Source organism: Strix aluco, chromosome 3 (genome assembly GCF_031877795.1).
Source record: "Strix aluco isolate bStrAlu1 chromosome 3, bStrAlu1.hap1, whole genome shotgun sequence".
Classification (NCBI taxonomy): domain Eukaryota; kingdom Metazoa; phylum Chordata; class Aves; order Strigiformes; family Strigidae; genus Strix; species Strix aluco.
Genome location: NC_133933.1, coordinates 31,173,639 through 31,199,895, shown reverse-complemented (window position 1 = coordinate 31,199,895; position 26,257 = coordinate 31,173,639). Strand labels below are relative to the sequence as shown.

The following is a 26,257-nucleotide window of genomic DNA, read 5'->3' as shown; positions in this document are numbered from 1 at the left end:
TCCTGCTTAAAACTCAGAGAGAGAAAAAAAAAATGTTTTCTTAAGAAAAAAAAGGATCAAATGATCACATCTCAAAAATCATTAAGAAGGGTATGATTATAAAGTCTTTATATACTGCCTGCTTTTCACACATCTTCCTCTTCTTTGAGCCCCATTTTCTTCTTTCTGCAGTTGATTGATGAAAACTTCAGTCGAGCCTTCTCGACCCAAATCTGTCTGACTTCTTTCAACAGTGTTTCACATTTTGACCAAAAGGTTAGGGATATGTTTCCCTGGAAAAAATTGTGAATAGTCTTGCCACTCCATTTTTCCTTTTTTTTTTTCCCCAATAGTAGGTTTTAGCCAGTCTTCAAAGAATTTAGTGCTAAAGAATACAAGATAAGGCTCTCCCTACTAAAGTCTGAACATCCCTGGATTCATATATTTCTTCCTGACAGGCAACATAACATGATCTCTGGATGTTCACTATCACCTTCCATATGCTTTGAATTACAAGTCCTCTAAATCATTTTCTTAATCTAAATTATTATCAACAAGAGTGTCTTTTTTCTCTAAATAGTGCATGAAGGCATGAGGCCTTATAAGCAGTAACAGAGTCAGCACCAGTAGAAGTGGAATAACAGTATCTATTTTGTCTCCCTTCGATTCTCCTAGTAACACATGCCTCCTGCATGTCCCGGGGTGTCTGTTAGAGCAGGCTGTGGGAGAGCAGCCCTGAAGGGCAGTCCCGTGGGGAGATGCTGGGGCTCTGCTCTCCATAACCATTGCAGAGAGAGCCCATGTGGGTAGCTATGTTTTCCAGGATGTTTGTCTGTGACTGACTGATTAGTCTCTGAGCCTACTCAGAGCTCACCTGGTATGAACAGAAGGCTGCATTGATGACTTATGAGCTGTGGTACAAGTTGATAAGGTGACTTTCAGAGGCAGGGACAAGGTCTTCACTGTGCACCTACCACGTGACCAGGACAGTGGTCCCCAACAGTTACACCACTGGCAATAGGAAGACCTGCCTCCACTCCGAGCTGCTGTCCTCCCTGCACCCCACTCTGCCATCCTTCTCACAGATCTTACAGGAAACTTGGTTGTCATGGCTGGTAGAAGTACTAAGCAAAATACCTCAGTGAAGCAGGGAGAGGCAGGGCAAAGCACATTAGGAATAGTTGTACTTACACTAAACTCCTTTATCTCATGTTGAAAGAAAATCTCTCTCAGATTCTTCACCAGTGTCTCACTGCCCATCCAACCCCCTTCACTCTCTATACAAACTTACCAGAGCTCCTCAGCTGGCAACAGGGCCCACTTGTTTTCAGGCTTTCTCTCAGAGTGATGAATGCCCATGGTGGTGTTACTAATTTCACCACAGATTTCTCTTAGATGCAATGTGAGCTGTAACAACCTGTTTCTGGAGCTGAATACACAAGACCTCAGTTTTCCGCTTAAAAAGATGCAATGAAGTTGGGGAGAAAGTTTTGAAAAATGACCAAAGAGAAAACAGTAGGCTCAGACAAGATACAGAAAAATATAAGAACACATTTTTATTTTGGTCTAAGCAAAGACCAAAGCTCTCGGCATGTCTCCACTACAACCCTCAGGATGTCAGGCCAGAGGTGATGCTGAGCAGTGCCCACTTCGTTGTCTGGAGTCTGTTCCCAGTGGTGGGGCTAGCGTCACCCCTTCACTGAACCATCACAGAGACTAGGCAGCTCTGGGAGGTGCTCCGAGTCGCAGCCCGCCTGGGGCAATGCGGTGCTGGATCGGACCAAACGCTCAGCACAACCCCTCGCAGAGCTGCAGCACCCACTGCCTCACGCAGCTCTCACTTCTCCAGATGAACTCAACATCCTGTTTAGCACTTCATTTTGTGCACAGCCAATTGGTTTTCACTGAGGAAATAAGCTCTCCCTGTTCAGCATGACACATACATAAATACATATACACATACACACACGTGCATGTGCGCAGGCAGACATCAGTCGTTTAAAGTCCTGTGGGTGTCTTCTTTCATATTTCCACCTTGTGGCTTGAGGAAGCCAGGAAATGTAAAAAGCAGTCAAAATGTTAGGAGGAAAAACAGATAGAAATGCCTTTTCCACAGAAAATGTGGAGCAGCTCCCAGACTGACTGGCCCAGACCTGCCAGCTCACTTTGCGCCTTGCTTTCCTCCTCCTCCTCCTCTACTGTGGCTTCTCAGGGGTTTCCATGCCACAAGCGCCAGCCAGGCACTTTGCTGAATCAGAACCACTGCTGCCAAAGACACTTTCTGCCCATAAATTCAGACTTTTACCAGTGCTTATTACAGCTATTAAATCCACTTATTGTAGCATCACGCCTCTCTTATTAAGATTTTATTCAGCATTTCCAATGGAAAGCCTTACTCTCAAAGAGTTATAAAACTGCTTGTATAAAGTTGATTACCACTGAAATTCAGAATCCAGCTTCTTGGCTTACAGCTATGTTTCTTTCTTGTTTACTTGATCTCTGTTTGCAAAAGCTGATGTAAATTGGTTTGGCAAGTTTGTTTAATTCCAGGGATAAACAATTCCTGACTTAAGAGGCATTTTTTTCCGGTGCACAGAAAGTGATGGAATTAAATTATACTAAGTTACCCGACTACAACATCAAAAAATTACCATGGATATCTTTCTTTTTCTTTTAAATGTTATTTTTTACCTAGGAATGCAACTAATTTAACCATTCATGTTGTTTTTAAACACTGAGTATTTTTGGAACAGTGTACAGTGCTTAATGGGAAGGTAATCACAGGAGGTTAAAGACTTTAAAAATACATAGCAGCACCTCAGTGCCAACAACCCATATCACTTCAACGAACTGTGCAGTATGTGTTGGCATGATTTATGTAGCAATTTTAAAAGAATCTGTAGTGTTTGTTTATTACCACATCATGATTGATGGGTTCCTAAGTGCACGGCGACACAATCAGCTGAGCTATTACAGTTGGGAGTTTGATAATTTGTGAGTTACAGCCATTACAGCATGTCATTTCAGTCAATTGCCAGAAGTTGTTAGGGTATCAGTGACCTCAGAGAAACCGCGCTGAGACGAGACCCGCTGCTGACAGTGTCACTGTCGGACCACTTCTCCTGCATGGTCACACTGCTGGCCGGCTTCCCTGGCTCTCCTACTCTCCCATTCCCTGACCCTCCTTGGTAAAGAAAATACACCCCCTGCTTCGGGACAGGCAACTGTATAGACAAAGCCACCACGTACCCCAGAAACACACCCTTCACTGGGAGCCACTGGAACAACCTCAGCTCCTTCCTGGAAAAAGCATCCCAGGCTTAAGTTTACATACAATACCTCTAAGTCTTCACTAGACTTAGGCATTTATTTGCAACACAAAAAAATTGACTATGGAAGAAACTGTATTTATCTTTTATTGGTTTTTTTTTTACAAAAATAAACAATTTGAGAAACAAAAGCACATTTTTTTTCCTGACTGTACAAACTACAAAACAGTATGACATTGGTCACTTTAGCATTTACTTTATTGCTTTCACTGAAAGCAAATTCTCTAGACACACCATGCCTGTAAGATGCATTTTGTATAGAATTAAGGCTAGCATTCATTTGACATTATTAAGGTCATTTACTTCATTCATTCTAAGAATTAGCAAGCGGTGCCTTAGAAAACCAAGGATTTGATCATAAAAAATACTAATAACTGCAAGATAGTCATTAAACTAGTACTGTTCCACCAGCTGGATTGCTTTGCCAGTCTGTCAAAGATGTGGCTTCCTGAACAATTCAAACTCAATTCAACAAAAGTCTTAAGCACAGGCTTAATTGTAAGCATATGCTTAGGCCTATCCCTATTCAGCAAAGCACTCGGCACTTGGGTCCAAGTCCCTACCCTTTCAGTGGGACTATTCATATGCTTATGTGATTTGCTAGACCTACATAATGATTCGCTCTTTTAAATTAAAAATTAAACTCTATGATAACATTGGAAGCAAAAATGAAAATTAGCTACAGTCTTGCAATTCTAAACATAACCAATTCCTTCCTTTTGACAAATACGCTGGCACTGCATATTTGATAGCTTTAACACAAGTGCTGATTGTCTTCAGTAACGTTTGCTATTCAGCTTACAAACTGATATGCTTCAGTTGCTCTGTTGTGATTGTACGTGCCCATATAAATATCAGCGTGGAGGATACAGACTTCCCATAGAAATGATCAACTTTCATCCCTGTACACACATGTATAGGTCAGAAACATTATGCTAACCTTGGTTAGAAAAGCCAGAGCTGCCAGCTGATTTATAACCAAAATTATATCCTAACAGTGTATCATATCTTGTATTTTGCTTTGTTCTAAAAAAAAAAATCACATTTTCAAAATGTTGTTTTATTGCACATTCATCCTGGTCATGCAGGTTATTTCTTTAAAGTTTTGTTTGGCACTCTATAGATTAGAATGAGTAATAGTGCAATTATCTCTCCAGCCACAGCCTCCTTCTACCTAACAGCTGCCTATATTTATACACAAACAGCTCTTGTCACTCACATGTCAGACTGAGCCACTTTAGGTGTCAGTCTGTCACCTTCACATATGTTATCTTGTCAGGATCAGGCATGATATGATTTGAGGCCATCTTGAAGAAGACAAGTTGCCGACCTGCACCGAATAGGAGAAGGGGTGGGGGGGAGGGGAAAAAAAAATTAGAAGTGATGAGCAAAAGGTTGCCTACCTTAAAATATTGACATTTCATATTCTTCTTCAACCTACGCATTCTTCAGGCAACCCAAGACTGAACTCTCTCTTAATGTCAACTGGTACAAACCTGAAATGCTTTTGTCTAAATTGACACTGAATTTGCCCTGGTTTCAGTACCTTTATCTAATTATGGTCAAGATATGGCTGTGCACAGCTAATACAGTAAATGAAGGAAAGGTCTGAAGACACAAAATTCACATGATCTTTAAAAAAGTATTTAAAGACTCTCCCACTGATAAAAACAGGCTTGAGTTCAGGGCTTAAATGAAGGACATTAATTTGATTGTACAGGAACAGAATCACCTTTGCATGCTTGAATCTTTACAAAACTGATCAGTGCGATGTATGTTAAACACAACTTTCTCTGAAATAGCTCTTGCTGGTCACTTTGTAGCTCTGGGTTTTAAACAAGCTGGAACAAGGTTTCAACTCCTCATACGAAAAGCACCAGCAAGGGCTAACAGCCTATGGCACGTGCCATATACACATCCGAGGGCAGTGGGGCCTGGATTTGGTAAGGTTTCCCTCACCAGCTTTTGCGGGAGCCACAGCACAGTTCTTGTATCTCTCCATCCTTACTGACCTGGCATCTTATTCACACCCCTGCCTCTTGCTGAGTACCTGCCGTCACACAGACCTGCACTGTCTTGTCTTTCCTTGAAGCAGAGGCCACAGAGATCCTTCCCACATCTGATTAACCTCTGCCTTCCCTCTCTCTAAACTTTAGAAAATCAAATGCTATTTACTCCCAGCCTGCCTCTCTAGGGGGCTCCCATAACACTATTTTCTTAAAAAGTATCATATGGCAAACAGGATGCCTCAACTACTGAGCAAATTTCCATGCTGCGGGTTTCAGGGACTCAAATGCTCATGCATCAGAAATGACACAGTAAAGGGAGTCATAAATAAGACTAGAACCATTGCTACTACATCTCATTTGCTTTTAATATTGTAACCTGAGACAGGAGCTGCTCTAAACTTCCCATGAATTTCCCTGTGCTATAATAATTGCTTTTTTAGTATATTAATTAACTTCAATAGTCTGACTACAGGTAGTCTGACATGATGGCCTAGTAGTCACAGGTTAGCCACAGGCAAGGTTAATATAAATTAGTTTTTTCTAGGTTCCATGAAAGTCTCTGTTCACACCTTCCAGAAGCACATAAAAGACAGAAAGCCGTAGCAGTAACTGCCTAAAACACTCTGAAACATATGAACCATCTGTAGTTTCTACTTGTTTGTGATGCTTTCAGAGCTGAGGACCTGGCTAGGCATGTATGTAAGCCTGGCTGTGGTGTGTATTTATGTTGCTCAGCTAAGCACAACTAAAGCACCCAACTGCACACAAGGTAGATTTTGACTTTAAGGTTAAGGCATGTTGTGATCGCAGGTGTACAGACAGAAAGCTGAGCCTCCAAGACCAAATAACTTGCCACACTGAAGTCTGTGGCAGTGCAAGGACTTCAATCAGCTTTCCCAAGCTGTGGCTAGCATCAGCCACCCTTCCTCTCAAAGACAGGAGCAGAAAATGGCAATCGCAGGCAGGGGAGCAGCCCTGTGCGCGGGGAGACGACACACAGCAGTCACGGGATGGGAAAGGGCACGTGTCTACAACCAGCCACCACAGAAGAAAAACTCAGCCTGACTCCAGTGGGGGTTTTATCTCTGGGGAAGATTACGAAAGGAGGTGGACTTGGTCCACTGCTCTTAGAGGCACAAACACATCTTTTTTCTTTACCCTTCAGGGGTTGCAGCATGCTCAGGGGAACACTGCTGGATGAGCTGCAGGGTCCAGCCGCAGGGGCATGCAGCTCCCCTGGGCACACGAGGAAGGGGTGCAGGGTTGTGAGCCGGCTGGGGCACCCAGCTCTTTGAACCCCTCAGCCACTCCAGAGATGCAACTACTGGAGATTTGTAGCAGAGACTTGTAACATTTTTGTTTCTCAGATTGCTCTGGAGTTGCTTGAAAGTCTGGTGCAGAAGCAGCAAGCCAGGGCCAATTCTCTGCTTGATGTCAATCGGCACCGACTGCCTGCCTTCAGGGGAACCACACTGGGACTGCCAGGCCCACAGGCCTTTTGGAAAATGTATTTCTCTTTTCAACGAGTGTATTCTTTTAGACAAGAAAATGAGTTGTGGTAGCAAATGGGATTTTCCCCTGGAACTACTGCTATTTCTACTTCTACATCTACCTGGTTTTAAACCCTCCCTTCTCGCTGTCCTTTAGCCAAAGCCCTACTGCTAGAAGCACAGTGTTCCCACCAGCGACAGGGCATCTCTGACACCAGCCGGGAAGTCCCAGCTAGACGCACAGGAGAACCTGTTTGGTTTTGTGTCAAATTGCAACAACCATATGGCTTGGAAAGATTTATTTAAATCCAGATGTTGGACCATGTCCTGCACATTTAACTGCGGAAACAGGTCACTGGCTTTTGCTGTTGTTTCTGCTGCTTTTAAAATAAAGTTTCAGATCCCGCAGCTTGGAGACCTATGGTCCATATGCTGTAGCCCCCTGACGTCAGCTCCTCTGAGCCTGTCCGCAGGTTCCTGCTCCCCTGGCAGCTGGCAAAGGGAAGCCCCACCAAAACCAAAACTGCCTCAGCTGGAGCTTCAGAAACTATCCCACCTCTAGCTGTTGCTGGTGGCTCCCACAGCCCATCACAGCACACTCCCCAAACTGCATTAAAACACTTAAAGCAGCCAGAATACATGACTGCTGCTGCTTCTGTTCTGCAGCATCCACGACCTACCTGTCCAAGTTGTCTCGTTAGTTAGGACGAAAGCTTTGCACTGGGAGTAGCTGTCACAGATCTCAATGGCTTCGTTGACGTCAAACACGGAGAGAAGACAGCCCTTATGATGGTAAGATGGCCAGCATCTGTAGTTCTCATCGGGAATAAAAGCTTCAGGCACCCGTCTGTACTCTGCAAATAACCAGAGCAAAGCAATTGTTTTGAATGCTCCAGCAAACTGCCTGTTTTTAACAAGCAAGGTTTATTATAACAACTTAGAGGCAGGATATATGATGGAAAAGGTGACGGCCTAGACTGTACCAGCCCTGGTTTACTCCCAAACGTGTTTATAGCTCTGCACCTTACTTTTCTTTTCCTTTCCTCCTTTCTTCTTCTCACCTTTTTTTCCAGAAAGCGCCTGTAAATAAACAGTCTGTGCACAAAACCCTTTCCCCTTCCCCACTGCGTAGGCGAGGCTTTGGTTTTATTAGGAGTTTTACAGGAAGAATGTCCCATTGAATAAACAGCATCCACTTGAATGAACTGACTCACTGTCCTAGTTCTTAACAGTGAGTGGGATTGTCGGGGTGAGACCTGACCAGGCGTTCCCAGCCCTCCCTCCCCCTCAGAAGAGCATGCTATTTTCCTCCAGCTCCTTTAGAGATGGAAGAAAAGACAGGCTTTTAATTAAGCAAACTTTTTTTGCTTCCTCAGATTAGCACAAAAGGGGAGTCGCTTGATGGGCCTCCGAAGAGAAGACAAAAAAAAAGTAGCGGGAGCATGTCAGCGCGGTCCTCGCCCAGCGCCTCCGCGCTGCCCTGCCGATTACTCCTCTCCCTTGGCTGCCGTTCAGTCTCACTTGCCTTTATGAGCTGCCTCTTGTTCTCTGTTCACAGCTCCTCTCACTTTCCCAGCCGCTGACAGGGGGTTCTCTAATGAATGCATCAGCAAATTCGACTAATCATTTATAAACATTTCTATTTAGCATCCAGACGCACAAATTGATGGTTCCCCCCTGTCTCTCCCTGCCACATCCTTTTCAAAAAAATAAATAACATTCTATATTTCTTCTAATTGTAACTATTATGGAAACCAGACCTGCCGGCCCTGACTCACAGCCTATTCTTAAGTCACTTTGGTTCAGACATTTTCTGCCTGACATTGCAGATTCAGCCTGCTAATATTTCAGGCAGCACATTGTATGAACACCACCAAGTCAGAGGCGAGTGCGTCTACTACTCTAAACCGCCAGTATTTCAACTGGGAAAAGAAGTACACACCCACAAGTGCTCATTCACTCCACACAGTCTGAAATAGTGGGAAATGAATGCAGTGAATGCATTTTTCTTTAAGCCTAGCTCATTAAAAGCATCATAAGAAACATTCACAAACAAGAGGCAAAATCAGAGCTGATCATGTCCCACTTAAATCAAAAGCAAAAAAGTTTTCATGAATTCAGAAAACACAGACTCACTCTGACAAAGAAAAAACAAAACAAAACAAAAAGACAGTTTACATTTCACATGGTCATGTCTCCATGAAAAATACATATGTATTTTTCTGAAGAAAAGTCACAGCATCAATCAAACTGCTACTGGCTGGATTTTTTTTTTTTTAATTTCTGTATAAACTGTAGAGTGTAACAATAGCTGAATGTAACTGAACAATATTCTCTTATCTATATTGTACCTCACACCCAAGGTCAGTAAAATGGTATGTGCAAATGGAATGCAAAAAAATTAATTCACGATTGTCAGCATCATATACAACTATCTGTTTCAGTGTGCGTGCCACGTTGACTGGATATAAAACATGACTACTCATAACTTCTCTGCATGGCTACAGAAGCGCCACCTAACACAGCACTGTGCCAGAGCCCACACCACAGAGGACGTTCACAGAGTGAGGGCACTTGCTGCAGCACAAGAAGATGAAGCATCTGCCTGATTCTCCACGTCAGCAGGGAGCGTGCCCCAACCCCTGGACTTTCCCGAGTGTGCTCTCAGAGCCTGCAGGGCTCCAGGCCAGGCCCGAGAAGGAGCTGCAGAATCCCTCAGTATGCCGTCAGGGCACTAAGCCGAGCAGACCCACGTCACATAGTGTATTTTTCTCCATGCAAGACAGAAGCCCATCTGGAAGGCCCTTAATTTGGATTATTGTTCAATTTTTAAACTCTTCTCTGCAGATATGCCTTTTAATATGCCTATAGCACTTTCCTTCTTCTCAACACTGTCAGGGGTTAGGCTCTCAGCTGACATAAACAAATTTCAAAAGAGCAGCAGTGATTTATGTGACCTCAGGCTCTATGAGAGGTAGGAGATAAAGTTCTCCCTTGCCATTGACTTTTTTCAAGGTGACTGAGCCTGGTAAATCATTTGGGCAGCTCGGACACATTTATGGATGGAGTTGGGCCAGCAATAACTGTGATGGTGAGGTCCTGGCTTGCGAGTGCAAGAGAGGATGGAAACCTCCACGCCAGTACTTAGGGTGGTCTCATCATGCAGCAAAGCCCTGTGGCTGTCCTCACCCTCCTTGCTGCTCCCTGCCAGCTCCTACACAAGGGAAGCCACCACCATCTGCAACGACTCATGGGAACAGGGTAGTGTGACAGGTACACAGCAGCATGACTTACAAACAAAGAGCATTTTCCTTGGCTGGGAGATCACCAAGCACCAGACAGGTGAAAATACAGCCACTGGAGTCTAAGTAAAAGCACAGAGTCACACAGGCTGCACAAAGGCACCTTCTGGCAGCTCCCTCAAACTGGCACAGATTGCTCAATACCTGCAGTCTGGGGATTGGAGCATCCTGCCTACGCTGCCTGTGGGGAGGGGAGTGGGATGCAGTGAGGGGGAAAGGCAGGAAGGCAGCCCCTCTCCGCATTTGCATGGCAGGCAGCAGGGGCGGCTGCATGGGAGTGCCCTCCCCCAGGAGCATCCCAATGGGCAGGTGGCCACAAGAAGCAGAGAGCAGGACACACGATGGCCCCACACCCTGGCTCATGCTCCCAAACCAGCCAGGTGTTCCCGCCGCCCCGGGAAGCCTACACAGGATCTCCCGTTAAACTATTACAGTCAGAACTGATCAGAAACTCACTGCAACACCAACCAAGCGCTGGTCTGAGGAAACCACACTTCTCTCCAAAACTCACTTTATCTCGAGCAGAGCAAGATAGCTGCCTTACCCGTCCACATGACAAAGGCAAATATCCCTGGAATCTCTTGTTTACACAGCGACAAATTAGGGAGCTGACCCCTTAGCCCTTATTTGTAGAAGCTGTGAAGACATGCACTCCTCTCACGTGAACTAGAAGGATGCTCCTGAGAGATGCCCCTCTATCAAGATGTGCCCCAGCAGTGACATTAGCCCCAGCCCACAAGAGAGCTGGGCTTCCCCTACACCTTTAAATGATCATCTTGATCACTACAGTTCAGTTACTTGCTCCATTAAGCAATACTCCACTGGTTTAAAGACAGCTCCAGCTCAGGTTTTCGCCCTGCCAAGACCTGAAACTTGCTTAAATGGAGTCCGTGGAATTTGAAGGCTCACAGCAGTAAATCACATCATAAAAAGGTCAAAGTTCTGGTCAATTTCCAGACTAATGGTGTTTAAAACCAATAAATACTTGCCTAATACTATAAATGCAGTCATAAATTTACACTTTTGCGTACATACACATAGCTTGACACACAGTACATGAAGTCTAATCAAGGTAATGGCAAGAAATAGATCAGAGAAATGCAAGACGCTCCTACCAGTATCACAATGGAAAAAGAATCCTTTTCTCCATCTATTGGTCTTGCGAGGATTGAAGCAAATAAATGCAATGCAGTAAACCTGATCTTGATGTCACTTACAACAGATTTACTCCAGCTTCACATATGAGAGCTGATTCACTGCTCAGTTATACAAATAAACCCTATTAGGAAACATTTTTCCTGCCCTGTAAACATTTTGAAACTTCAAAATATCTTGCTATGCTGAATCTGGGCAATCCTCAAAAGTTTTGAGATATTTTTAATAGTTTTAAAATATTTTTACAAGTTTGTTCTGGTCAATCAAAACATGCTGTTTCCATCAGGCCAAAGTCTTCTCAGAAGTTTCTTACAGTGCTAGCCAGCCCCCACAACGGCCACAGTGATCTACAAACTGAGCACCTTCTTGTGACAGGTAAGAGAGGCATCTTTAAAAGCAATCTGCAGCATCACAGACCAGTGCAACAGCTATAACAGAAAGCCAATGCTTTAAAATCTTATTCTAAATTGTTTCCATCAAAAATCACCTGCGTTGTCCCAAAGCCGACTACAATCTATAAACATACTCATTTACACTGTACTAGACTGAATCATATAAAGAACTCCACAAGTATATAATAAACTATGTGAAACCGCCTGTGGTTTCCCCCTTTTAGCTTGTTTGAGTCACCCTGAATCTGACTTTAATCAGTCCTAATGACCATTTATTTCAGCCACAGCAGCCAGATTGCATTTTTACTACCAACTACAGCTACTCATTGGAAATTTGCCCAGTTCTCTTTTCTAGTTATCACCTGCCAATACACCGTGGGTCAATGACAGAGACACAGTAATGTTCATCATGGAGAGAGAAATCATGCTGCTCCTTTTCCTCCCTCCTCTTTACCTCCACTCTTGAGAGGAACACTGGCAGTCGCCTCTGGATTTGCTTTTAATTACTTTGCTTACAAGTAAGCAGAAAGAGCCTAATCTTGCCAATCTCAGCAAAAAGTGGTATTGAGCAGTGTTTTGATCTACAAACAGTCCCCACCGATTGCCAGGGAGCTTATGGAGAACATAATCAGATCCTAAATAGACAATAATACACTTATGTTTTTAGTATGCTTCATTTTATGCTGAAATTTTCCTCATGCTTCAATACCTCACATTTAAACATGCTTCTGACAATGAGCCTCGCAAAACCGTATGTGCAGTTGCGCTACGGAAAGCTATTTTTTGGTATGTCTGAGAAAATGACATGCTAGGCGTATCCCGTGTGTCTCTGCTTTCAATCATTTCTGACGAATCCCAACTGTTTGGAAGGACAGACAGGCCTGGCAGGACACGGGTTTGCCGTCAGACCAGGAGATAGCCCTGCTTCTCTGGTGAGTATTTCAGTCCTTTGGCTCTTTCCCGCGTGCAGGCTGGAAGCGAAGTAAGGCTTGCCGCTTTTTATATGCTTCTATTGTGCTTACAGTAGAGCCATATTTAAATCGGTATGCAGGCTGTCACCGAAACACAAATAAATAAGGAGAAGAACGACATGTTCCCTTACATTTTATTCCCATTAACATGACACAGCTGGAGTGTTTTTCCTGCCTCGTGCCCCACGTCCCAGGGCCGCTCACCGGGCTGTGGAATTGCTCTGCACCCGTGGCCACCTCTGTGCTGCACACCAATTCACTGAAGGCAATGAGCCCAAATTAGTGCCACAGATGCCTGTAAGCTGCATCTGGCCCACTCGCTCATAAAAACAATGATGCTGATGATGGATGAGCCAAAAGGTGTCTAGGGACACGTGTGCAGGGTATTTATGCTTAAAGACAGATGCCTACAGGATTTGTAAAAGACAGTCAGTGACTTCTTTAGTGTTCTTCAAAGGAGCTGAGGATCAAACCCACCAGCAAAAAGCATTTTGCTGTACGTTGCCAAGTCAGACCTGTAGAAGTTTAGCAACAGCAAAACACGTTGCTCAGTAAATAGTGTATATGGTTTGCACGACAGTGGAGACACGTTTGAGCAACCACCAACTGGTCAGTATCCAGCTATACAGCCCCACTGTATTTCCAGTGCTGTATGGGTGCAAAGCAACCTGCTCCTCTATCCCTCTGTGTGCTGGGACTGCCCAGCTGCTGCTGCGAAAGCCCTCTGTGCAAGGCAGGGCGTAGAGGGAGCCTTTCTGCCCATGCTCGCAACCCTGTGCACCTTTCCCCCTCAGCTGGCCACCAAGCAGCCTGAACGTCCCTGGGAAAGAAACACAGAACACACGAGTGCCAGACAAAGCACGAATATGGGCTTCAAGGACCGGGCTGGAGGATATTCCTCCAAGCACCTTCAGCAGCATACTTTTAGCCTTCACATTGTGGCCTGCCATAGGATACACAAACTGCCTCAAACAATATTCCAGCAACCTTGCAAAATTTCTCTCTTGCATATACACACGTGTGTGAACACCACCCCCCCCACACCACCCCGATTTCAGTAATTCTTGGGTGGATTTACAATTTCCTAAGCAGGTTGCTATAGTGATCCTGCAGAATATTTTTTTCAAAACACTGTTGTACTGTAAATGTTTACATACAGCATAATCCTGCCAAATTGCCTTAAGACAAAGGAAAACACAAAGTGTCTTTGCTTTATGTCCAGCCTTGCAGCTTTTTTAGCACTGAGAATGTACTTTCAACTAACAACAGCAGCTAATTATGCCTTTCTGTGGGCTTGCACACCCTCAGGCCTAATAATGGGTCATCTATTAGCTTTAATGAATAACAAAGCTATCCGATTTACTAGTGTTAGCTGATTTCACGCATTTCTGAGTAAATTCTGAGTTAACTGAAGGGCTGGGGCTTAGCTCAAGGGCCAGACACCCAGTTGGTACAAATCAGTGTCACTTGATTGTAGTAATAAAAATGTTGATACTAGGGCAGGACTTTACTGATGAACACCAGTAGATTTTTTTTATAGTCCTCTTAATCTGGATAATTAATGGAACGATTTAATCATTTTTAGATAACATACGTCAGAAGAAATACATGGTTCCTGTTTAGTTCACATTCTTCTGGATTCCAGCAAGAGAGACCAACAGTCAATGGAATATAAAAGTATTTGTTCATGGTGTTGTTTTAAACACTGTAATGTTCCTATATCAACATTAACAGTAGTGTGATTTATGATTACAGAACACATACATAGCTATCAAATGTCTCCCGCGCCTCTACTCTGTTTCTAAGATACTAAAGCAAAGTCCAGAGCATAATATAATTTACAGCACTATAAAATCTTTTACAACTGAAGCACAGTGAAAGCTTAATATCCAAGACCTTCTGTAATATGACTATGTCATCTTGTTAAATTTTATTCATGGGAACACTAGGGTTGACAAGAACTTTCTTCATGTCACTTCCCTACTGATTATCAATATTGCCTTTCTGCACACTTCATGGTGCTCATAGGAGGAGGTCTTCCTTTCAAAAACATAGGTCCAAATAGATAACAGACTGTTTCCTGAAAATTTACGTTTTAGCTATGGCCTTAGATAACTTGTCCAAGATGATGATCTCTTCTTCCCTAGTATGAATTTACAATGCTCTCTCCAAGACAATGTATAATTCAAAGCATTTAGACCTAAGACATATTCTGAAGACTGTTACCTGAACCTTCTGTGGTTTCCTTTCCCAAAAAAAGAAAAACCAAAATCTTGCAATTCTTGGATCTGGATTCTCTTCTAGTTCTGCTTTTAGGATTTCAAAATAGATCACACACCAGAAAGGCCTTATTTTGTCACAACCCTTTAGATGTCAGAGGAGACTGGCATAGTTAATTCTTGTCATTTCTACTGTTTGAGAGAGCAAAAGTCCTGGGAGCCAAGTCACCTTGTGAGATTTCCATCATCTGCAGTAAAATCGATGCGAACTTGTGCCTGCTCAATCTCAGCACACCACCCTATGAACACAAAGCTCTGATTAACTCTGATCGAGCCTGAGAAGCAAACCATCATCTCTAGTTTTATCTTAACCTAGCACTCTCCTTGAACTTTCATTATGCTGTAGGGTAAGGCAGAAAAGATTTTTTAAAATCCCATAGTCTTAAAAATGTTTCTTTGCTTTCAGAGTAACACAGTGTCATCCTAGACCCCAAACAGGGCTAGAGCAGCATCTCAGCTGACAGCCTGGGAAAGTATCAAGTTGTGCCTTTTCACCCTTCTCTCTTCATCTCCTACCCACCAAGAGTTATACAAAATATTTGTCTGCTCAGCTGTTCAGCCCTGATTTCAGAGGTCAGGACACCAGCTCAGCTGGGAACATCCTGACAGCAGAAGAGGTTGATCACTTGGACACCAGTCCCTTTCAGCACCACTGTCACCCCCTCCTGCAACTTCACTGTACCACAGAGGTATTTCCCATTCCATAATCTCTGGTTAATTTCTAATTAATACTTTCTAATTCCATAATCTTTGGACTGAGAATATTAAAAATTAATTCTAGCATGGTATTACCAGACAAATACCAGTTGAGGAAGGAATATTCGGAATAAAAGTGATATGAATGGGTAGGTAGGCAGATTTGCACCCTCACAATATGACTTCTTCATACTTTTCTGGCAAGGAAAGGGAGCCTTAAAATAGAAATAAATTACAACACCTTTTCTGTTTGGTTAAAGTAGCCTTGGAACAAACAAGAAACAGGCCTGCACGTCTTAAAGGTGTGGCAGCTAAGTCTGAAAACACATCTCATCTAAGTGTAATTCCCACCAAGATATCTGATTCCTCAGGCTTGCCATTGGTTGAGAACATTTTCCTATCAAGTAATTCAATATCACACTCATGGTCCTTAATGTAGACTGGCAAAACATGTTACGCAAAGCATCTACAGATTTTCAACATCTTTGTTCATGCTGTAGAGTGCCTAAGTCCATGAGCACTGTCCTACAAATAAAAAGGGCTCCTTGCACCAGAAGGGTGTTACTAACCATGAACATGGGTAGTGGATTCTGTGTTATATTATCCAGAACTCTACGGAATTAAACTAACACAAAAAAGTGTAATTATTACAGTAGCCAAATATACATGGAGCTCTGCTCCATATTAGTAGAAACCTGCACTGTTACATTTACTACCACTGTCCTAAGTTTCCCTCCCTGAGATTCTTTATAAACATGACAGCCCTCTAAAATACAAAACTTCATCTTGTCTTGATATGGCAGTTAAATCTGGAATCAACCAGCATCACAGAAAAACTTCAGCCCTCCTGGCACTTCTTCAACAAAGGACGTGTTTGTACTATTGATTGTACTGCTGAAAATAATTTTGCTGTGTTGACAGGCATCACTCAGCACAGATTGTGATGAAAAGCTGAAAATTAGAAAGTTAAATGAACACCTGCAACAATTTTCCTGCCAATTTTACAACAAAATAAATATTGAATTATTCTGATAAGTGGGTCAAATTCATCCCTGGTGTCATGGCCCTTTGAGGTTAACAGCACTACGACAGGAATGAATTTGGCTCCCATGTCTCTTTCACAGAGCAAATGCTTCACTGAACTTTCAAACCCCCTGTGCCAACATTCATCTTCATTTAGAACCCATCTTTCCCTCTTTACTGAGCTTTTGCAGCAAAGCCATAATTTTCCTATCAACTTGCAGTCAATTATGTTGACAGTTTGACATGAATACTGTACATACACAAAAATAATTTGCAAAACAGCTTTTTCAATTGTTAGACTTAACAGTCATTTCCATCATACATAATCTTCTTTGACATGTATAATTCCACCAACTATCCTTCCGGGAAGAATACGCATCCCTCCGTATCATAGCTGCTTAAATAGCATTTTACATACCTGTGGTGCTGCAGAGATTTTATGAAAAAGATACTATTATACAGCTTCATTTTCATCCCACCTTTTTTTTTTCTTTTTTATTCTATTGCTAGCAGACAGCTCAGGGACACCTTATTTTTCTTTTGCAAAGCAAGCAAAAAATTTATTTTTTCAATCTAGAAGTGCTTATGTAGCAAGAAATAAGTAAGTCCCAGGAAATCCAGAGAGGGCTACAGCGTCTTGATTAGATTGTCTGCAACTCACGTTTGGGGAGGTTCTGACACTCCAACAGCAGAGAAGTGTGTAGATGTGATGAAAAACATTTTCTGCACATCTGCTACAGAGAGCAATGCTCCATTGGATTTCCTTATCCCTATTACAGCCTGCGCACACCTATGGACGCGCAACTACCTCATTTAGTAAGGAGGGCTTCAGAAGGCTCCCAGGAAAGAATAAGCAGATAACAGATAATCACATGCATTATTTCAAGGGCCACTGAACCCAGTCTTTTGTCTGTTTGCCCTTTCAAACCTCAAAACAAAAACAAAATCTCTGATTTTAAGTTTTGAGAAAGACCACTTTACCAGCTTTCGGCATCCGGGTTGTGTTCTGTAGGTACTCTCCACTCTTATACAGATTCAAAACTCTCTCTAGCTGAGCAGCTGTCTCATCTATTCCCCAGTGAAGTTCTCCTTTAAAAGCACAGGAAAAGAATGAGTTAGATGAGGAGCACATGACAAAACAAGGTTGCATTCAAATAAAGCCCTGAGCATCAGAGCCCAGCGGCGCCCTGCTCTGCAACGGTTGTTGTGATGTGGACATGAAGTCCACGAGTTACTACAAATTGGGTTTCATACCTGCCATGAGCCAGGCATGTCAAAGGCTGGCTTGTCCAGCTGGGAAACCCTGGCAGAAAACACTGCAGTGAGCTCCCAACAAGAGACAAACTTTAGCCAATATAGGGAACTCCAAAGCCTTTGCTTGTTACTTAGCTATAGCCCAGCACTCCTTGTTGAATACACACAGTACAAGGTATAAAACTCCTAGAACAATGCTCCAAAACCCCTCAAATCAAATTTACAGGCACATGCAACTACTCTTATCCCAAAGGCCCCACCTTGGTAATTAGTAAAGATCTATGATAATGTCACTTGCCTCTGACTTCTGAGGTATTAAGCACCACTGGTACCATTGGCAATGGGGAAGTATTCTGTTTTAATCATTAAAATTCCCCCCGCCAGAGGCAGGGGTTCCTCCAGATCCTGCAAGGAATTGCATTCTGATGCAGTTCACTGCAGTGCTGAGGTGTTAGGAGGAAGTAAATACGTCTGTGAAGCCTAGATAAAAATCTCAAAGTGGGATTTCTCTGGTACATGAGGCCATTCTTGCCTTCTCTGTATTGTGGAAACTTTATCCTGGATAGAAACAAAATCTGGTTCTATTGCAGTGAACATAAAAGCAGCATCCTCCTCATCCCAGACATGATAGTCACCTTAAAAAGGAAATACTTAGCATTACCATGTTTATTGCAATTACCTGTTGCATTGACTATCTTATCCAGTAATGGTCTCAGCGAGGATGGAGCACTGTGTGGAAGAAGATACGTAAAAAAGAACCTGCAATGGAAAAGTAACCCATATTGAAAAATTTAAAAAACAATTTACAAATGTCTGGTAACTACTGAACAACATAACGAATAAAATTCCTATTGCTTATAAATCACTGACCCATTCAGGAAATATAATGATATTCTATAGTCAAATAAATACATAGCTGAGACTATTCACACAGCTGTCTGGCATACCTAGACCACGCTGTTATACACAAGGCTGCCTTGTAACTACATGTAAATGTTCCATTAATACAGAAATTTGCTGTGAAGCCCTATGGATTGTGACTATTTGCAAAGTTGTCTGTACTTCAACAAACTAAAAGGATGCCATCAAGTCTTGGGGTTTTTTTCAAAGCTTGAAAGTGCATAAATCAAATTTCTGCTAATTTCAAATAATTTACTATTATTTTATTTTCTGCAGTTTTCTTAAGACTTTCAAATGAATTGCCAGGAAAAAGCCGCCTTCTATTGTTTTAATGTCACTGCAATTCAGAATGCCTTCTCTGTTCTCATCATTTATCTAAATTCAAGATGCATTCATGTAGATAGTCACTGATGGATGTATATTCTCCATTTTAACATTTTTAATTACAGAAGAAAAAAAATATGCCTTTACCATCACTTTAAGTACACTTAATTTTCACACTGTTCCTTTAAATTTCTATTACTCTGCCAATATTATAACCTATTGCAAACTCAGTGTCATAGCAACCTAAGATGGAGATGGACAGTTCAGGATCTGACAATATAAAGAGAACTATCAGACATAAATATTAGGTAATGAGCAGAACAGGAACACAATTGGGAAATTGCCCTGCTTTACATCTAACCTGCAAAGCAAAGTAAATGCTTTTTCATAAACAGAGACCATATGGTCAAACATAAACCTCCAGGGACTCATGCTGAGGAGGGAGACTAGCAGACGTCTTACATAAGCACAAATTAAAAAATTAAGTTACTGATAGCAAAACTTGATCAGACACATGTATTATCGGGCTGACGTATTCTGCTTACACAATGAATGTTTCCCTGAAATTGTAACTCCCTTTTTCATCCCTTACAAAAATAGTATTTATGATTTTCCCAAGAGAGATTATCCCCAGGTAGGTTTTCTTAGCAATGACTATGAAACAGCCAGTATAAATACATACAGAAGTCTGAAGAGCAGCATCACATCTGTAATGAATATTTTGTCTGGTAAATTTTACCTCACTTTTTTTGCTTCGAGATTATCTACAAAGCAGAGTCTGACTGATTGTGAATAGTTCTTTGCAAAAATTCAGTAGCTAAATTTACTTTGCTAAATGATGGATGGATGAGAGTCATAGACGTTACTGTTTTTGCACGGCTATAGAAATAGATGACTTGTTTTAATGCAAACACCCACATGTGAAATTCTGACATGTAGAGACACTGGCATCTGCACAGCTTAATTGCAGGAACATTTGCTGTTCATTGATTCCAGGGCCAGTGGCATGCCTTGTGATCTGTATTAACACACATTGTCAGATCCTTTTACATTTGTTCCTACAGCCTTGTTTTTCCTTTCTTTTTTCTTTTTCAGAACTATCTGATCTTAATTTAAGAACTGTCAATGATGAAGAATTCATCTCAGCCATTGGTTAATAGTTCAAAATATTAATTATTCTTGCTTTTAAAACTGTCTGGTGCTTTGAAAATTGTTCCTCCAAACATTTGGAGGAAAACCCATAGAGACACATTTGTGACAGAAGTCAAATGAAAGTCAAGATGGGTCAGTTCTTATAGAGTTTTTTCCAAAATGTTTTCTCTCATTTAATTATTTACCTCATAAGCAAACCAGCTAGATAGGCTAATTATGCTTTCAAGGCTAGGGCCTGCTATATTTTAAAATTACAAGGGGTTTATGCATTGTTTGACATATTGCTGCTTTTAACTTCTAAACAGCACCAGCAACCCTTTACCGAGGGCGATCTCTACTCCTACACAGTGCATCCACAAAAATATGAAATTTAGTAGCCTACTCTTAATGAAGTGAGGATTTAGCCTTCCAAGACAAGTGCACAGAGTTTGTTGCAAAAGCCCTACCTAGCATGGGTGGTCGCAGCCTACTATAGCATGAATCAGCTGTTGAACAAAAACTCACTGTCTCTATCGAATTAAGCAAAAGCAGGGTCTGAAAGCACTGAGGCACTGTGCGTGTGCTACACACTGGTGCGTGGTTCCAAGGCAATATTAAGAACTGTAATAGAAAAAGATTGCTTCCTTCAGTGAGACCAGCAACCTGCCGCAAGCCCACCACACCACAGACATATCCCCACTTACGACCAAGATGGATGAGTGCCTATTAAAGGTTTCTTAGCCAGACAAGTAAAACAGTCTTAACCAAAAGCTAGCAAGCTAAGCAAGATCTTTAAGCCAAGCAAATGGAAACGGAAAATTTTGCAGGACACACTCAAAGCTGCACTGCACAACTGCAGATGGCTGTCATGTGGTGCAGCCCATTTCAGTGTGGTCAGCTAATGCAACACATATGCTGGTGAGCACCCTGGGACCAAAGCAGAAGACTCTCTTTGGAGCAGCCTCTCCTCGCTGTGGTCTGGCAGGCAGTGAATGGCATGATACTTGAAAGGGAAGTCTAAGAAATAAGCACACCATTATGGCATTGCTTTGAGATCCTCCATCCTCCTATCTGGATCAGACAAGGCGGCCGCCTGCCCCAGTGGCACCCATCAGCCGAAGCAGCGGTGGTCAGCCGAAGCAGCGGTGGCAGGAGGAGCACGGCATTGAGCATCAGCTACTGCCTCCCTGGAAAGCAGTGACATGGCTCTCCCAGCATCCCACACAGCCCTCGGAGGGGAGTGATGGCCAACGAGGGAGAGCTGACACCACAAACACAAAGCCATCGCCCAGAAGGACTCCACTGTAAGTTCGAAGAAACCATTAAAATCAAATTTGGAAGATGGACGTGTCTGTTATAACCCTACCACGGCAGGCTCTGGTGAGGCAGGGAGCATTGAGCCACAGTGCAGGATGAGAGTTGAGCTCTAACTCTGCGTCCAAAGCCAGCCTTTTGCTCAGCCAGTGGTGAAAAACATGAGATGACTCCTCTTAACTCACACCAAAGAAGAGCTGCCTGAATCGTCTCATCACAGAGCCAGTGGGCCCGCATCTCCACAGGCACCTCTGTTTCACTACTGTGAAACTCTCTACTTGTGTGAAGAATTCAGTGGGATTAAGCCAATGTAAAATTAGACTGAGTGGTGAATCACACTCAAAGCATGCAAAACATTTCCAAAGTTATAAATGCTGTTATTTTCACAAATGAAATAATTATTCATGGCTTCACTTACTCTTGGTTAACAGTTCTGAGACAATATGTACTCGTTGATGTGAGTAACTATAAAGGGTGCTGGAGACTTTTTGTGCCCACTTTCAGTTCTCTTTTACCTTATTTGACCAGGTACCTGTAGGCGTTGTAGAGATTCCTCTTTTCGTTCATACTCTGACACCGTCCCTCAACCGAACAGGGCAGGGTGAAGTTCCTCGCGGGGAATTCCATGAAGCAGTCACTGTTACTGGTGCAAGAGCTCTCCTCAATGCTGGCATCATCCAGATCCGTCACCTTCAGTTCCCCATCCACAATCACAAACTGCCGAGGGCGAAAATCCAGTAATGTCACAGAGCCAAGCGGAGAGTGAGCCAAATAATGCAGAAGCCGAACTAAGCTGAGACATATCTGAAATGCAAAAACGCAGGTACCTTGCATTATTTTCTCAGCACAAAGTATATAAATGAAACCACTTTAGCTGAAGATATGTTCATAAATACATGACTTAATGTGTTATAACTTATTCTTAAAACTGAATCCTGCAACTAAGGTATTTTTCATAGGATTAACATAGTTGATTGCAAAACCCTTAGAGACTTGAAACAAAAATAAGCTTCTTTACCAGTGCTTTCCCACACTATTCTTGAAGCAAAGCTCATTGCTCTTGAAGCAAAGCTCTTGCTTTTAATAGAAATAAAAGCATTAAGTTTTAATAACACATTACGCACAGGCCTTGACCACGCAGCCTGATTCTGCTCTTTTACAAACTCCAGGTCTGGAAGTTCTGGCCCAACTGCTCTGCGCCCACGCCTGGAGCTCCAACAGCAGACAGTGTCTGTATTGCCTCTGTACTGATCCCACCTTTTGACTACTTTTATAATTTTTTTTTCCACTGGTTCCTCTTACATTTGCCTTTTTCCAGAGGAGAAAGAAGCAAATTCCCAGAAAGAGGAGCTCCACAGTTCCTCTGTAACTCTTTGCTGTGCCTCAGGGTAAGTGTATATGTCCGTCTACCCTGGTGGACCTTCATGTGGCACTTGGAGGCTGGGGTGGGAGCTCTGTGCTGACGCTGCACTTTTCAATTGCAGGTTAGAAACTTGAGTAACTATTACTAGGCAGCAAACTCGATGAATGTTGAACTCAGCCCCCTTACCAAAGTACTGTTTTCAATTTGTGCATTCCTTTAGAGTCCACTATGTAATGTATTAATGTAAATGTAGCATTAATATGAACACAGTTAAATGCTGGAATTTTTATTCTATGTATTAAATTAATAACAGGTCTTATTCAGTCTAGCAAGCTTTTTATTGTTTATACATAATCTTTGTTTTCTGTTAAAACACACTGTTAAGGCCACGTGCATTGAAGTAGTCAAATCCAGACTCAGTCTCGGGGCATAAATGGTATACTCAGGGAAGAACCTAAGTGCGTCCTTCATAAGAAAGCTGAGCATGTCTGAAGTTATCCCTCACAGACCCTTCGCCTATAGGACATTAGGACTACCTTGCACTTCTATAATCATTTCCTTTCTTGACCAGACTAGAACATATCCTACTTAATGGATACTACAGTTCACATGGAGGTGCCTGTAGGTGCCGATGAACACAGGCCCAGTTATGGGACGCCAGAGTTGACCACCCTTCCTTCCTCTGGAAGGATACAGGATTCGTGTATGTGCCATCCCACAATATGCTGTATATAAAAGGCACATCCTGCCCAAACTAACCTATAGTACACGTATCTTCAATTGCCAATGAACCCAGAATTTAGGTTGAATAAAAACATAGGTTGTCATCTGAAATTATTGCCTTTTCTCAAATGCCAACAAGCCCCTGCTCCTGTGCTGGAAACTTCTGTGACAACCCCAATGGGCTGCTCCCTCTGGGCCTGCTGTCAGGCTGGGACTGCAAACGTCCCTGGACCACAAGCTTTAAGCACACAGATGAAGGCTTTGCTCAGTATCACACACCTCTGCTGAGCATAGTAGTGCTGATCCGGGGAGCAAGCTTACTGCCAAGTCCTTCAACACAAGGAAATTATTATTTGTAGGAATAAGATCAAATATTTACGCATCTGATTTCAGGACTGGACCACAAACAAGTCTCACTTGTCAAGAAGATATGATTTTACTTCCTCCTTCTTCTCAGCGTTGGTTGCATCCTAGACAAGCTGATGAGCATGACATTATCTAAGACCTCATTACAGCAGTCACAGGAATGTTTCATAGGTAATTCCACCTCTGTAAATCAGCTCAGCACCTTCATCCAATTCTTCTTCATCTCCCCTTGCAATTGCTCACTCAGAAATATCCATGCTGGAAGGAAACTTCCCTGTTTATTACCCATAATCTATCTCTTGGTCATTTACTTTGTATGCAGTTGCCATCACAGTCCGTTATTTGCATTCCCTGGGTGAGACGTGCTGAAGACAGGTCCTGTATTTCGGGAGCTGTGACAAATACCGTTCTACTGCTTATTAAGACTGTACTTCTTTCAGGAAAAGGGAGCTGAAGCTTAGCAGCAGGAACATACTTGCTCCATCTATATTAGTAAAATAAACTCTGCCAAGGAACATTCCTGGGCACAGAAACTTGATCCCACACGCACACTTGCTAGCATGGTCTCTGGCCCGGGTCTGACCGGGGCCAAGGCTGTTCTCCTGCACAATCCCCAGACGCAATCCAGAAGGCAGCACGGCCCAGGAATCATTTCCAATGGGCATCCTGTGTGCAGCCTGCCACCTTCAGAGCGTGCAAGAATTCTATAGCACAGATGTGGGCTGCAACTTGCTGGTTCGTCTCTGAGATCAGTCAGGCACACTTTTAATTTTCTGGTACAGATGTAGCTATGCAATCCAAAGTGGTTTAGATGAACACTGCTGCTGCCTTGCAACGTCTTAGGGAGTTAACCTCAGCCAACAACACATCCCAATATACACTGAGTGATACAGCGCTGTCTTGATCAAAGCATTGCTGCAGTCTGGCTTCATTTTGGACAAATTAAGTGTGACCTTGGTAAATTGCCAATGCCGTGGTCAACCCAGGTTTGAGATTGGTGTACATTTAGTAACAGATGAACAGAGCATGAAGCAGTAGAAAACAATTCTAAAACCAACCTATGATAAGGATCAGGAGAGAAACCTAACATCCTTCTATTGTTTAAATCCCAGTTGCAGAGCACAATGCTCAACGTCAAAAAACCTGTGCCTTAAGCTTCCACAAGTAAGAAATGTTTGAAGATATCATGTAAAGAGCATATAACCAGCTACAATGACAGACAAAATCGTACAGTATCGTAAACACCTGCAGAAAGGGAGCGCCAAATGTTGTTTCTAAACCAAGGTGTAATCATATGCAAAGCAAATGTTTAATAAATGTGAATTGCACTGCATAGTACATAACCCCTGGTTCATGCTTGATGCTATTTTGTATTCATCACTCTCTTAGAAGTCCTTTTAAAACAGTTGTTACTCACTCGAAATCTGTCTTCCCAGGAAGTCTGTAAAAGCTGAATCATCTCTAAAGGCGAGCCTAGTTCAGTGATGGTCGTCAGTGTGTCTGGAATGTCATTGCTATCTTGGTAGCAATAGCCATAGAGCTGAAAAAAAATCATGACCAGGCAATATCAGTGTAATGTATCTCAGCATGCTTTTACATTTCTCTGTGGATGAGGTGCAAAGTAAGCATTTCTTATAAGGCTCTGAGCTCTACACATTGTATGTCGCCATCAATAGCTTTTGTGTCCTCTCATTTGAGGAACACTCCCTTGAAACTCCCAAATTAGCTAGCAGAGCCTCTTGTGGGCATCATACAGCACAAGGCCAGTGAGGTGCCCCCTGCATAACCTTCTGTACAGGATCTTATCTCAGTTAATGTTGTATTGGGTTTGTATGGCAAGGTAGTGGGGGGGCTTACAGGGGTGGCTTCTGTGAGAAGCTGCTAGAAGCTTCCCCCATATCTGATCGAGCGAATGCCAGCTGGCTCCAAGACAGACCCACCGCTGGCCAAGGCTGAGCCCATCGGCCATGGTGGTAGCGCTTCTGGGATAACATATTTAAGAAGGGGGGAAAAAAAAGCCTGTACAACACAGCAGCAGTCAGAAGAGAGGAGTGAGAATATGTGAGAGAAACTGCTCCCACGCTGGAGCAGTTCATGAAGAACTGCAGCCATGGAAAGGACTCAGGTTGGAGAAGTTCATGGAGGACTGTCTCCCATGGGAGGGACCCCATGCTGGAGCAGGACAAGAGTGTGAGGAGTCCTCCCCCTGAGAAGGAAGGAGCAGCAGAAACAATGTGTAATGAACTGACCACAACCC

At 42.8% G+C, this 26,257-nt stretch overlaps 1 protein-coding gene across 1 annotated transcript in view; it reads right to left on the bottom strand.

Annotated features, from left to right (window-relative positions):
• Positions 1 to 3,377: 3,377 nt before the first annotated feature.
• The window catches only part of PKDCC (protein kinase domain containing, cytoplasmic), a 37,823-nt gene continuing 14,943 nt past the window's right edge, over positions 3,378 to 26,257 (bottom strand). The window contains exons 2-7 of the mRNA XM_074820642.1: positions 25,418 to 25,540; positions 22,081 to 22,352; positions 18,559 to 18,638; positions 17,607 to 17,714; positions 7,488 to 7,661; positions 3,378 to 4,638 (exon numbers count right to left, since the gene is read on the bottom strand). Of these exons, the coding sequence (XP_074676743.1) occupies positions 4,553 to 4,638; positions 7,488 to 7,661; positions 17,607 to 17,714; positions 18,559 to 18,638; positions 22,081 to 22,352; positions 25,418 to 25,540 (843 nt within the window). The 3' untranslated portion in view covers positions 3,378 to 4,552. The remainder of the gene's footprint in view (positions 4,639 to 7,487; positions 7,662 to 17,606; positions 17,715 to 18,558; positions 18,639 to 22,080; positions 22,353 to 25,417; positions 25,541 to 26,257) is intronic.